The sequence below is a fragment of the Carlito syrichta genome, unplaced genomic scaffold, assembly GCF_000164805.1.
Source record: "Carlito syrichta isolate Samal-C Ts95f unplaced genomic scaffold, Tarsius_syrichta-2.0.1 Scaffold309858, whole genome shotgun sequence".
Classification (NCBI taxonomy): Eukaryota; Metazoa; Chordata; class Mammalia; order Primates; family Tarsiidae; genus Carlito; species Carlito syrichta.
Window position 1 is genome coordinate 476,189 of NW_007253954.1, and position 12,584 is coordinate 488,772.

The window sequence follows — 12,584 nt, forward strand, 5'->3', positions numbered from 1 at the left end:
TGCACTCCAGTCTGGGCGACAGAGTGAGACTCCAACTCAAAAAAAAAAAATTAAAAAATTTGTCTTTCATTTTCTAAGCAAAATTGTTCTTTCAATTTATTTCCTACTGTAGGAGTCATTAGATAACTTTCAGTTAATAGCTCCATACGTTGTAGCTCACATGATTTTCTGAATAATCTAGGACCCCTAAACTAGCATGCCTTTTTTTTTTTTTGAGTTGGTGTCTCATTCTGTTGCCCAGACTGGAGTGCAGTGGCCGCTCCCGGCCACCGCAGCCTCGACCTGCTGGGCTCCGGCGATCCTTCCACCTCAGCCTTCCAAGTAGCTGGAATTACAGGCGTGCACTACCACACCCGGCTAATTTTTTGATTTATTGTAGAGATGAGGTCTCACCAAGTTGCCCAGGCGGGTCTCGAACCCACGGGCTCAAGCAATCCGCTCACCTCAACCTCCCAAGGCGTGGGATTACAGGCTGAGCCACCGAGCCCGGCAGCATGCCTTTCTTGGTCAAAGAGAGAGGCTTTCTTCTCTTTTGAGCAGAGATATAGAGGGGTTTCCCTTCAATCCAAAGCCCTCAAACAAATTCCATGGATACAAGTTAGTGATCACTTCAAAGGAAGGAGAGCTCTGACCCGTTTGTTATTTTCATTACGGTAGAAATTATGGACTCTTAGTGACATCTAATCATAAATCTCATAAGTTATTGGAAGAAAGTTCAAAGATGACATTAACCTCTATTCTAACTTTATTTTAACTTTTGTTCCCCCAACATCTCCCTAGTCCACCACTTCTTCTCCCCTGCTAGCTCCTGGTAACCATTATTCTACTCTCTACTTCTATGAGTTCAATTTTTAAGATTACATATATAAGTGAAATTCACATATAAGTAAAGCATTTGTCTTTCTGTGCCTGACTTAACATAATGTGCTCCAGGTTCATCCATGTTGTCACAAATGACAATTTTCTTCTTTTTAAAAGTTGAATAATATTCCATTGTGTATATATACACCACATTTTCTTCATCTACTCGTCTACTAATGGACATTTAGGCTGATGCCATATCTTAGTTATTGTGAGTAGTGCTGCAATAAACATAAAAGTGCAGTTATCTCTTCAATATACTGATTTCATTTCCTTTGGATATATACCCAGTAGTGGGATTGCTGGATCTAACTTTTTTATTATGAAATATTACATATTACAGAACAATATATAAACTCTAAATATAAGTATTTGTGTATTAATCTATCCTTTTGATGAAGGTAGTTTATTAATTTTAATTAAATTCAGTTTATCAGTCTATCCCTTTTTAGTTAATGCTTTTTATATTCTATGTCATGAGATATTCTCTTCCATTATCTTCTAGAAGCTTTTTTGTTTGACCTTTCACATTTAACACTACAAGCCATCTAGAATGTGTGTGTAAGCTGTGAGACAGTGATCAAGATTCCCATTTTTCCATAAGGTTGTTCCTTTACTCAGTACCATTTAGTGAAAAGATAATCCTTTTCTCCACTACACTGCTGTCTCACTATTGTTATAAACCAAGTGTGGATCAGAAATGTACATATGGATTGTGGACAATTTATTCTGTTCATTTGGACTATTTATTTCTCCTAACACTAGCACAATATTGTCTTAATTAGTACCTTTAAAATAAGTTTTTATAGTTAAGGGTATAAATCCTTCAACTTTGTTCTTCAAGATTGTTTCAGCCATTTTTGACCCTTTGAATTCATTCCTTCCTTCTTTCCTTCCTCCCTCCTTCCCTCCCTCCCTCCCTCCCTCCCTCTCTCCCTTTCTCCCTTCCTCCCTTCTTTTTGACAGGCTCTCACTCTGTCATCCAGGCTGGAGTGCAGTGGTGTGATAATAATTCACTGCAGCTGCAACCTCCTGGCACCAAAGGATCCTTTTGCCTTAGCCTCTCAAGTAACTGGGACTACAGGCATGCACCACCATGCCTAGCTAATGTTTTTAACATTTTTGTAGTCTTGCATGTTACCCAGGTTGGTCTTGAGATCTTGACCTCAAGCAGTCCTCTCACCTCAGTCTCCCAAAGTGCTAGGATTATGAGTGAACCACTATACCCAGCCAACCCTTTGAATTTCTACCAGTTTGTCAAGTTCTGCCAAAATTCCTGCTTGGATTTTGACTAGAATTGAATTAAATACAAAATATCAGTTTGAAGAGGTTTTCACACTTCACAATATTGAGGCTTCGAATCCATAAACATGGCCTCTTTCTCACTTATTTTCATTTTTTGTTGTTGTTCCTTTGTCTTAGTTGTTCAATTTTACTGTGACGTGTCCAAGATTTTCTTTTTATTTAAACTCTTTGGGATTTACTTCTTAAACCTGAAAATTTCTATACTTTTCAGTCATTATCTGTTCACATGTTTTTTGGGTTTTTGTTGTTGTTGTTGTTGTTCTATTTTCTCTTCTCTTTCTGAGACTCCAATTATATGTATGCAATTATTTATACTAATGTATGTGCCCTCCATGTATATTATCCTCTCTTCTGTATTTTCTACTTTTTGTCTCTCCATGCTGGATTCTAGAGAATGGTCTAATTTGTGTGCGGGGGGGGAGTTGTTTGTTTGTTTTGTTTTTTTGAGTCAATCTCACTCTGTCGCCCAGGCTGGAGTGCAGTGGCACACTCATGGCCACCCCCAGTGTTGACCTGCTTATTTGCATTCTTAATTTTGGTTATTATAATTTTAAATTGGTGAATGTTTGATACTTTTTAAAATTTGCTATGTCACTTGTTACCATTTCTAATTCCTTGCCATCATTTTCAAGGATGTCTAATAATTGCTTGATTATTATAAGCATAGTAGTTTCATAGTGTCTGATAATTTCAGTATCTTATGTCTTTATAAGTCTATAGTCTGTTTCTGTAGTCTGTTGTTTCTGCCAATGTTTGTTCATTCTGTCTTCTTCAAATTTCTGGTAGAAAATCATATGCTGAACATTGTACTTGGAAAAAATGTTTGTAAGAACTATTTGAGGCTTAAGACGATGGTATATTCCCCAGGAGCAGATCTGCAGCTATATGTCAGATGTATGGAGGGTAACCAGTCTCAAACCACCTTAATCCATTTTAATTTCCCTGGTGATCAAAGTCAGGCTGGACGATGACTTGTTAGCTTTCAGTTCACCCTTATCCAGTGGGTGAAGCTTTTGCAAATCCTGGACTACAGTAGTGGAAGGATTATCTAGGTCCGACACCTGGATGAGCTCTACCTGCTGGCTTCTGTCCCACATGTCATGCAAGAAAACCAAAGCTCTGCTTTCAAGTGGTTTCTTCCCTATTAAATGCCCTCAAGGTGTGAGGAGTTTTAAGTGCTGGCCTTACCACTCTGGATTCTTGCTTTCTTTTAGAATCAGACCTAGTAATTCCTTATTATCTTGTGGTTCTTCAATATTTCTAAAAATATTTTTTTCATCCAACTATTTTAGTTGTCCTCAGACAGAAGGTTATTTTGAACTACCCAGCCCACCATTCCTGCTAAACCTAACTTTCTTACCTCGTTTGAAGCAACTCAGAAAGCACAAAATTTTTACCTCGTGCAGAACACTAATGGGTACTATTTTTTTGTCCTCAAATAGAAATATTTAACAAGAAACAAGCATAATATCCAGTCTAAGAAGTTTTGAGCAAGAGCTTCTGAGGATTTTACATTTTCTTTTCCCTAGTTCAGCTTATATTCTAGGAAAAGGAAACACAAATGTTGCTGATGATCAGTTTACTGACCCCATTCTGTATTTAAATGTGTATTACTGCTCTATGGTTTTACATTAGTGTTTACTATCTTTCCTCACTTTCAAAATAATTTATAGAAGATGCCTCAAAATATACAGTTGCATATTTGTACGGCATTAGACCACTTAACATTCATGGCATATTCCTTGTGTGCCAAGCAATATCTCTAGAGAGTTACCTGTTGATACTAACCCCGTCAAAGGAACTATGAAGCAAATCTTCTCATTCTAATCCTTTGTTTTTCTCTAGTTGGCTGAAAAACTTCATGCAGCTAGTAAAGAAAACAAAGATCTACGAGAGAAAATAGTGATTATTACCAGACAATATAAGATTGTTTCAAATGAAGAAGATAAAGTTTTTTTCCAGAAAAGGCAGATTTATGATGAGTATGTTTTAACTCATGATCTATTGTGACTCAACATGCCATAGTTATCAGGCAGTTTTCTTGCTATCAAATATCAAAGTAGGGACTCTCCATTTCAGCTTATCCTAGTTTTAAAGCCGATGGAAAACAATGAAAATGTTTGCTATCTTTCCTGGGTTTTGTCTTAGTTGGCTTGGGCTGCCTACCATACACTTTAACAACAGGTGTGTATTTTCTCACAGTTTTGGAGTCTGGAAGTCTGAAACCACAGTGGTTGGGTTCTAGTAAGACCTCTCTTCCTGGCTTGCAGATGGCCACTTTCTCTCTGTGTTTTCACATGGCGCGGGGCGGGGGAAGCAAGCTGTCTAGTGTCTTTTTTTTTTTTTTTTTAATAAGGGCACTAATTCTATCATGAAGGTCCCACCCTCATGACCTCCTAATTATTTCTCAAAAGTCCTGTCTTTATAATGTGTTCTAATAGTATCGCAATACTGACTCCTATGATGTTCATTTCTGCCATTGTGAATCACTGTTTTAATTTTTTCTGATTAAAAAAATGCTTGTACCTTATTTTAAAATTCAAATATAGAAATATATAACTTGGAGAGGAACAATTACCTGAATTTCTTCATGTTGGAGGTTAGAGTTTAAACATATAAATTCTGGAGGAGGTAGGAAGACACAAATCAGTCTATGGCAGTTTTGAAGAATATGAGTTACTTACTAAAATACTTCCTGTTACAGGCAGATTTCTATCAATGTCTGGGCACTTGAACAAGATGATAAACTTCTCTGAGCCTCCTTTTTTCTGCAGGTTGAGACAAAAAGTAACTACTTAAAAAAAAAAAAAAAGCTTATAATCCACACATTGGATGGAGCACTTTGCATCTTATTAACTCCTTCCATCCAGTGAGCTAGATATTGTAATCTCCATTTTATAGATGGTGAAACTGAGGCTTATCCACAGATGAAGTTTCTTATCCAAGATCACACTGTTATTAAGCAGTAGAGCTAGAATGCAAAGTTGGTCACACAGATTCCTTCACTGTTCACAGAAGAATATGACAGGATTGATAAATGCATTAGAAGAGACACACCCACTTAGAGAGAGGGAGTATTATAGAACTGTTCTTGTTTTATGGTTACTATTGTGGTTAATGTTATTTCTTCTTCTTCTTCTTTTTTTTTTTTTTTGAGTTGGAGTCTCACTCTGTCACCCAGACTGGAGTGCAGTGGCTGCTCCCGGCCACCGCAGCCTCAACCTGCTGGGCTCTGGCTATCCTTCCGCCTCAGCCTTCCGAGTAGCCGGAATTACAGGCATGCACTACCATGCCCGGCTGATTTTTTGATTTATTGTAGAGATGAGGTCTCGCTGCCCAGGCAGGTCTCGAACCCACGGGCTCAGGCAATCCACTCACCTCAGCCTCCCAAAGGCACGGGATTACAGGCTGAGCCACCGAGCCTGGCTGGTTAATGTTATTTCATTGGCTTGGGAATTATCACAAATTTTATGAAAATCCTATGCATAAATTTAGATTTAGCTACCACTAGTAAAAATACTTTGTTTCTATTTTTACTAATTATTTTGGTAAATAGTTCATGATCTGATCGTTCTAAACTAGTTTTGAAATTCTTATCTATGATTCTCAAATGCATTACTTTTAGTTACATGTACTACATTTTAATGGGATATTTAAAATAAAAATAGATAACATTTTAAAAATAATTCTAGAATTCTTATTTGTGTCTCTGTATTTTCTCATGCTAAGGAATTAAAAATGATTATGCCAGTTTTCAACAAATGATAACTCTGTTTTTTTTTTCCAAACAGAAATCAGAAACAACTGACATTTATTTCTCAGAGACAAAACTTTCTATCACAAAGGAAAGTAGACATAAAAAATATGGAAGAAGGACTTGCCACCCTCCAGGAGCTTCAACAGTATGTTTGAAATTTGTAATCTTTTCTCTGCATTTATTTTTTAATAAATAGTAGCAACAAGCCTATGTCAATTTCTAATATATTACAGAAAAGGAAGTTTATAGTTAGCTCTCTCTGTTTTACAGTCCAGAAAAGTCATTGTCACTGAATCTTTCCTTGAAAGGGTAGATGGGTTCTGAATTCTGTGGAAGCCCGTGAACCCCAGGAATGACGTAGTTGGTGTCCAGTGACAAGAATGTGCCTGAATATTATCACAACACTGACCCACTATGATGTTCATTTCTGCCAATCCAAGTCACTTTAATTTTCTTTTTTATTATTATTAAAAAAATAATGACCAGGTATGGTGGCTCAAGCCTGTAATCTCAGCACTTTGGGAGGCCAAGGTGAGGGGATTGCCAGAGCTCAGGGGTTTGAGAACAACCTGGGCAACTTGATGAGACCTCGTCTCTACAATACATCAAAACAATTAGCCGTGCATGGTAGCGCACACCTGTAGTTCCGGCTACTTGGAAGGTTGAGGCAGACGGATCACTTGAGCCCAGCAGGTTGACACTGGGGTGGCTGTCAGTGTACCACTGCACTCCAGCCTGTGTGATGAAGTGAGACTCCACCTCAAAAAAATAGTAATACCTGTACCTGATTTTTTTATTCAAATATAGAAAGATGTAACTGAAAGGGTAAAAGTTACCCTAATCTCTCCCTCTTGCCACAAAGATAATCACTGTTAACAGTTTACTATATATGCTTTAAAATGTGTGTGTGAATCAAAAAATTGGCTTGTACTCTTCTATAACTGGATGTTTTTCACTTAAAAATATGATAAATCAAATAAGGTTAAATGATAACATTTGGAGAAGCTGGTAAAGGATATATGGGAATTCTGTGTACTGTTTTTTACACTTACCTGCTGAGTTTGAGACTATTTCAAAATAAAGAGAAAAAAAAGTATATATGGAACATCTTTCCTCATTCTTTTCTCTAACTGCATAGTATTTATTTTACAAATGATACTGTATTTTCTTTGACTAGCACTTTGTTGATAGACATTGGTTTTATTTTCTGTTTCTTATATTAGAGCTAACATCTTAACATATCTCTGTCTACTTATGTGACTATTTCTTTGTAATGAAGTCCTAAAAGTTGATTTTCTGGATCAAAGAAGGATGCATATTTTTCACTTATATAATTATTATCAAAATGTCCTACATAAATATTCTACCATTACACTCTCCCACTGATACCAAGCATAAAGTAACTTGTAGTTTAGTTGGGCAGATGACCAAGACTAACACATGTGAAATAATTAGTGAACTATATATTTTGGTGGAAATAAAATAGAGTTTGAATTATAAAAACAGTCAGAAAAGGTTGAAAGAAAATAAACTCAAGGAGTCCTGCTTTGTCTTTCAAACTTGAACTAGACCTTCAAAAGCAAGCCAGATTTTTCTGATTGTTTATCAAATGGAGGAATATCACAGGGCAATATATGATTTAAATATAGGACACTGAAGAGGCAAGTTTGTACAAGATAGATGATGATAAAAATTTGAGCACACACCAAGAGAAATCTGAAACATAACAGGAAGTATAGGTTCTTTGGATGATTGTCCCATGTTAAGTAATATATTTAAGCAACTATTTCTCATTATGCCAGCTTTGGAAAGAAACTATAAACTACTTCTTATGAAAGAGCAGGAAAATGAAATGGGGTTATTATCAGGTTTTATTTTTCTCATGAATAATGCAAGTTTTATAATCAATTATTGTATCACCATTGCTCTGGTCACTGGGAATCTTCAAAGCCAAATTTGTGGCCCAATATTGCTATCCGTTTAGAATTTTTTATATTAGGGTTGCTTTATTTTTAAACTGGTACAAATGGATTATTTTAAATGCATAAATAACCAAAATCAGTAAGTTTAGGTCAAATTATGAAGAATCTTAGAGATCCAGGGGAGGACACGAGCTTCATTTTGGTAGGAAATTGAGAGCCCATACTTTAATTTCAAATAAAGAAATACAAGCACAGTTATGTTCCTAGTGTATTTAACTATGTTTTGTACTCTTAATTTTATTTATGCATATTTCTAGCCTTCAAAAATTTATTTAATAGCATCTCATATGGTAAATTTCATTTTTTTTTTTTTTTTTTTTGAGTTGGAGTCTCACTCTGTTGCCCAGACTGGAGTGCAGTGGCCGCTCCCGGCCACCGCAGCCTTGACCTGCTAGATTCCAGCATTCCTTCCGCCTCAGCCTTCCAAGTAGCTGGAACTACAGGCGCACGCTATCACACCCGGCTAATTTTTTGATTTATTGTAGAGATGAAGTCTCACCAAGTTGCCCAGACGGGTCTCGAACCCGCGGGCTCAGGCAATCCACTCACCTCAGCCTCCCAAGGCGCGGGATTACAGGCTGAGCCACCGAGCCTGGCTGTAAATTTCATTTATAAATATTTCTATCTTTCAAAAGGCATACAGAAACATTTTTACTTATATGACTTTCAATTCATCTCTGTGCATGAAGCACTTAATAAGGGAAAAGGAGGAATACAAATGAAGGCCTTTGTTATCTGTGTTAAAATCGTTCCATTTCCAGCCATCCACTACAGGAAGGCCTTCCATCCTTAGTTACTATTTTTCCCTAGTTCAAGAATTGGCTTTTTAAATTATATATTTTATCAAGTCAGAGCTCAGCCTAGATCCAGAGTTCCTCAACAATTTGTTGACCTTAAGTCCTCTTGTGTCATAATGCTAATCGTACCTTGATGTCCTCTGCGTACAGCAAGCCTACCTTATGTCATAACATAACTGACTTGCTGCTTCTTCCCTCTGTGTCTTTGCAAATGATGAAGCCCTTTCCTTAGTAATAGTGCAACTCCATTCTGACAATCCACATTCCTCCTCCTGTTAAATGTTAACTTTCAATAGCCTTTTCTCAACTGCCTCCCCAGAGTCTTTTCTTCTCTATCCTTAGAAGTCCACCACAGTGCTTCCAAAATCAATTTGCACTGACACAGAATTGCAATCGTCTGTTTTTCTTTTAGTCTGCCACTAAATAAGCTTCACAAGGCTTATTTTGTCTTCCAATTAAACTATAGTCTTATTGAGCATAAGAATTATACATAAAAAGTCTCTTGTATATTCTAATAGCTCCCACAAACACAAAATCCAATATATTTTTCTTGTTTCTAGAGCAACACAAGAAGTATATCGGAGGCAAATAAAAATCCTGGGTGATAACCTGGAAAGAGAAAATCAGAGATGGTAAAAAAAAAAGTTTGTGTTTTCAGTAGTCTATGTTCTCTTCATGAACAGTACACAGTACTTATTGGTTGTTAGAGCCCAAGGGAATGATTTTCTTAAATTACATGTGAATTCTCTCAGATCCAGATGTGTTTGTTGGTTTGATTTTTTGGCATTGAACAAAACCCAAGCTTTCCATTTCAATCAAGTGGAGTCACCAAAGAATAAAATTGCCAAGATTTGTGCAGTGCCTTTTGTTCATCCAGTCTTCTGCTTAAACCAGGAAGGAAGATGATGTGTGTGGCGAAGGCACCAGGCTCTGCAAATGGGCTACTGTGGTTGTTCTGCCTTTACTAGTTCTGTGACTGATGCTTAGTAATTTAATAACTTCTCTTGGTTCCCATTTCTATAAAGTGGAGAATGATAGTAGTACTCACCTTACGAAGTGGTTGTTAATTCAAATAAGATGACTCATGTAAAATACTGTATTTAGATCAGTGCACCTAAAAAGCACTTGCTAATACTTAGCTGTATTTTATTATTGTTGCTGGTATTATTATTTACAAGACTTCAATTGTACATTTTGATTATTCTCCAAATATGTAGGTTTTTATGTTGTGGTAAAGAAAAAAAATTGACAACTCAGAAGCTTATAATCTCTTATGAACACATTAAGTAATTCACATAATTTCATGACTTTCTGCCTGGGCCTCTTCTTTTTCCACCTGTCCCAGAGCCTTCCCAGTTTCTATCCTTTACCTAAAGGAGGCAAGCTGCCAAGTGTGGTTTGTTCACTGTTATACTGGGTGTACAGGCATACAGACATTCTTACTCTGAAGCAACTTGCAGAGACAGTATTGAGGCAGTTAATGTCTGTTTTTTCAGTTAATGTGCATAGTCTGCGTCACAGGTAGCACAAATATATTTGTATAATCATAGTAGAACTTGTTTTGTTTTGAATTGCTTCATCTTTTTAGTAAACTCTATGTCAATCTAATGGTAATTCTTTTGGTACTAATCTCTAGTATTATAACTCAGTGGAAAATAGCTTGTTTGAGAAAAAAGCATGCACGTTGGACATCCAAGATAAAGGCTGAAACACAAGAAATTGTAGAAAAAGTTGAACAGGCAGAAACTAGACGACTTGAATTACTTAGAGAGGTAAGGGAACCCAGGGAACATAGAATTAGTCCCGTACATGGAATAACAGTAATTCTCCTTCAATATTTAATTAAATCCTATCTTATTAAAAGGTATATTCCTCTGCTGATTTCATGTTTACTGTTTTAAGCAATGTATCTATTTACTGTATAATAACTAGAGAGATTTAGCAAATAAAGTAGCAATTATCTCCAGAATACGCTTTTTAAACTTGTAACCAGAAATTTATTTGTGGTTTATCTTTAGGGAAACTATCTCTAAAAATATGGACCCAAGTATCATTTATTTGGCTCCTACGTTTACCCCTTGCCCTCCCACCATCCCACACCTCCCATTCCTTGTGTCATTTATAAATACTGTTTGATGAAGAACTAAATTTCTGAAGGGAACAAAATTTCTCTGAGTTGTTACTGGAAATTTATGTAACCTGAAACCTGAAGCAAGTCTCATATAAAAAGATATTAATTTTCAGCAATGTGAAAATGTAAGAGTGATTACTATAAGACAAATGACAAATCTTTACTTTTTCTAATTAGACCAGTCTTAGAGAAAAGGAGATCAATGAATTTTTGGCACAGATTGAACAACTTGAAATAAAATTAAAAGAAGAGGAGGTGGAATACGTTTTCAAAGAAAAAAAGTTAATAAAAGGGTTAAACAAGTATGAGGTAAATTTTATTTATATTAAGAATAATTTTGAATGACTATATAAAGGGGAAGGGGATAATATTTCATGATATTCTAATCAGTTAAATATAAAATAAACCTCCTAGTATAAACAAAGGCTACAATTGCATTATCTTTCTTCTTCTTTTCCTAAAGAAAAAAGTAGAGCAATAAGAAATACATTTCCATTTTTTAAAAATTTTTAATTAATTTATTTATTATAAAGATGTAGGGTACAATTCAGGGCTAGGTATACGAACATTGATCACGCAGGTACCCTTGTTGATGAGGCATGCCCCTCCCTCCTCAGCAGCTTCCTCCAACTGCCAGTCCCACCCCCCTCCCCTTCCCCTGACAGTTTTCTGCTACTGCCAATCGCCTTCCCACAGCATTATAATTGTTCAAGGTCAGCCGGGCTGGGTGGCTCAGCCTGTAATCCCGCGCCTTGGGAGGCTGAGGTGAGTGGATTGCCTGAGCCCGCAGGTTTGAGACCCACCTGGGCAACTTGGCGAGACCTCATCTCTACAATATATCAAAAAAATTAGCCGGGTGTGGTAGTGCGCTCCTGTAGTTCCAGCTACTTGGAAGGCTGAGGCGGAAGGATCGCCAGAGCCCAGCAGGTCGAGGCTGCAGTGGCCGGGAGCGGCCACTGCACTCCAGTCTGGGTGACAGAGTGAGACTCCAACTTAAAAAAATAATAATAGTAATAATTGTTCAAGGTCACCTTATGAGTGAGAACATATGAAGCTCAGTTATTTGTCTCTGTGATAAATCACTGAGTATGATCCACTCCAAATCCATCCAATTTGCTGCAAAGTCCATATATTTGTCCTTCTTTGTGGCTGCATAATATGCCATTGTGTATATGTACCACATTTTTTTAATCCAGTCCAGCTTTGATGGGCAACATGGTTGGTTCCATGTTTTTACTATTGTGAATAGAGCTGCAACAAACATACGTGTGCAGGTATCCTTTGTAGAATGATTTGAATTCCTCTGGGTATATTCCCAATAGGGGAATTGTTGGGCAGGGGGACAGCCCAACAGAATGGGAAAAAATATTTGCCAACTGTATATCTGATAAAGGCCTAACATCTAGGATCTACAAGGAACTCAAATGCACCAAAAGGAAAAAAATAAACAGCTCCTTTAAAAAGTGGGCAAAAGACATGTATAGACACTTCTCAAAAGAAGACATACGGGTGACCAACAGACACATGAAAAAGTGCTCAGCCTCACTCATCATTAGAGAAATGCAAATCAAAACCACATTGAGATGCCACCCAATCCCTGTAAGAATGGCCGTCATAGCCGGGCTCGGTGGCTCAGCTTGTAATCCCACGCCTTTGGGAGGCTGATGTGAGTGGATTGCCTGAACGCGCAGGTTCGAGACCCGCTTGGGCAACTTGGCGAGACCTCATCTCTACAATAAATCAAAAAATCA

At 37.1% G+C, this 12,584-nt stretch overlaps 1 protein-coding gene across 1 annotated transcript in view; it reads left to right on the forward strand.

The window, feature by feature from the left end:
- Positions 1 to 12,584, forward strand: part of CCDC175 (coiled-coil domain containing 175) — a 69,581-nt gene that overhangs the window by 29,908 nt on the left and 27,089 nt on the right. Inside the window, exons 9-13 of the mRNA XM_008068058.2 lie at positions 4,012 to 4,148; positions 5,958 to 6,068; positions 9,263 to 9,334; positions 10,339 to 10,474; positions 11,011 to 11,142. Coding sequence (XP_008066249.1) covers positions 4,012 to 4,148; positions 5,958 to 6,068; positions 9,263 to 9,334; positions 10,339 to 10,474; positions 11,011 to 11,142 — 588 coding nt within the window. The remainder of the gene's footprint in view (positions 1 to 4,011; positions 4,149 to 5,957; positions 6,069 to 9,262; positions 9,335 to 10,338; positions 10,475 to 11,010; positions 11,143 to 12,584) is intronic.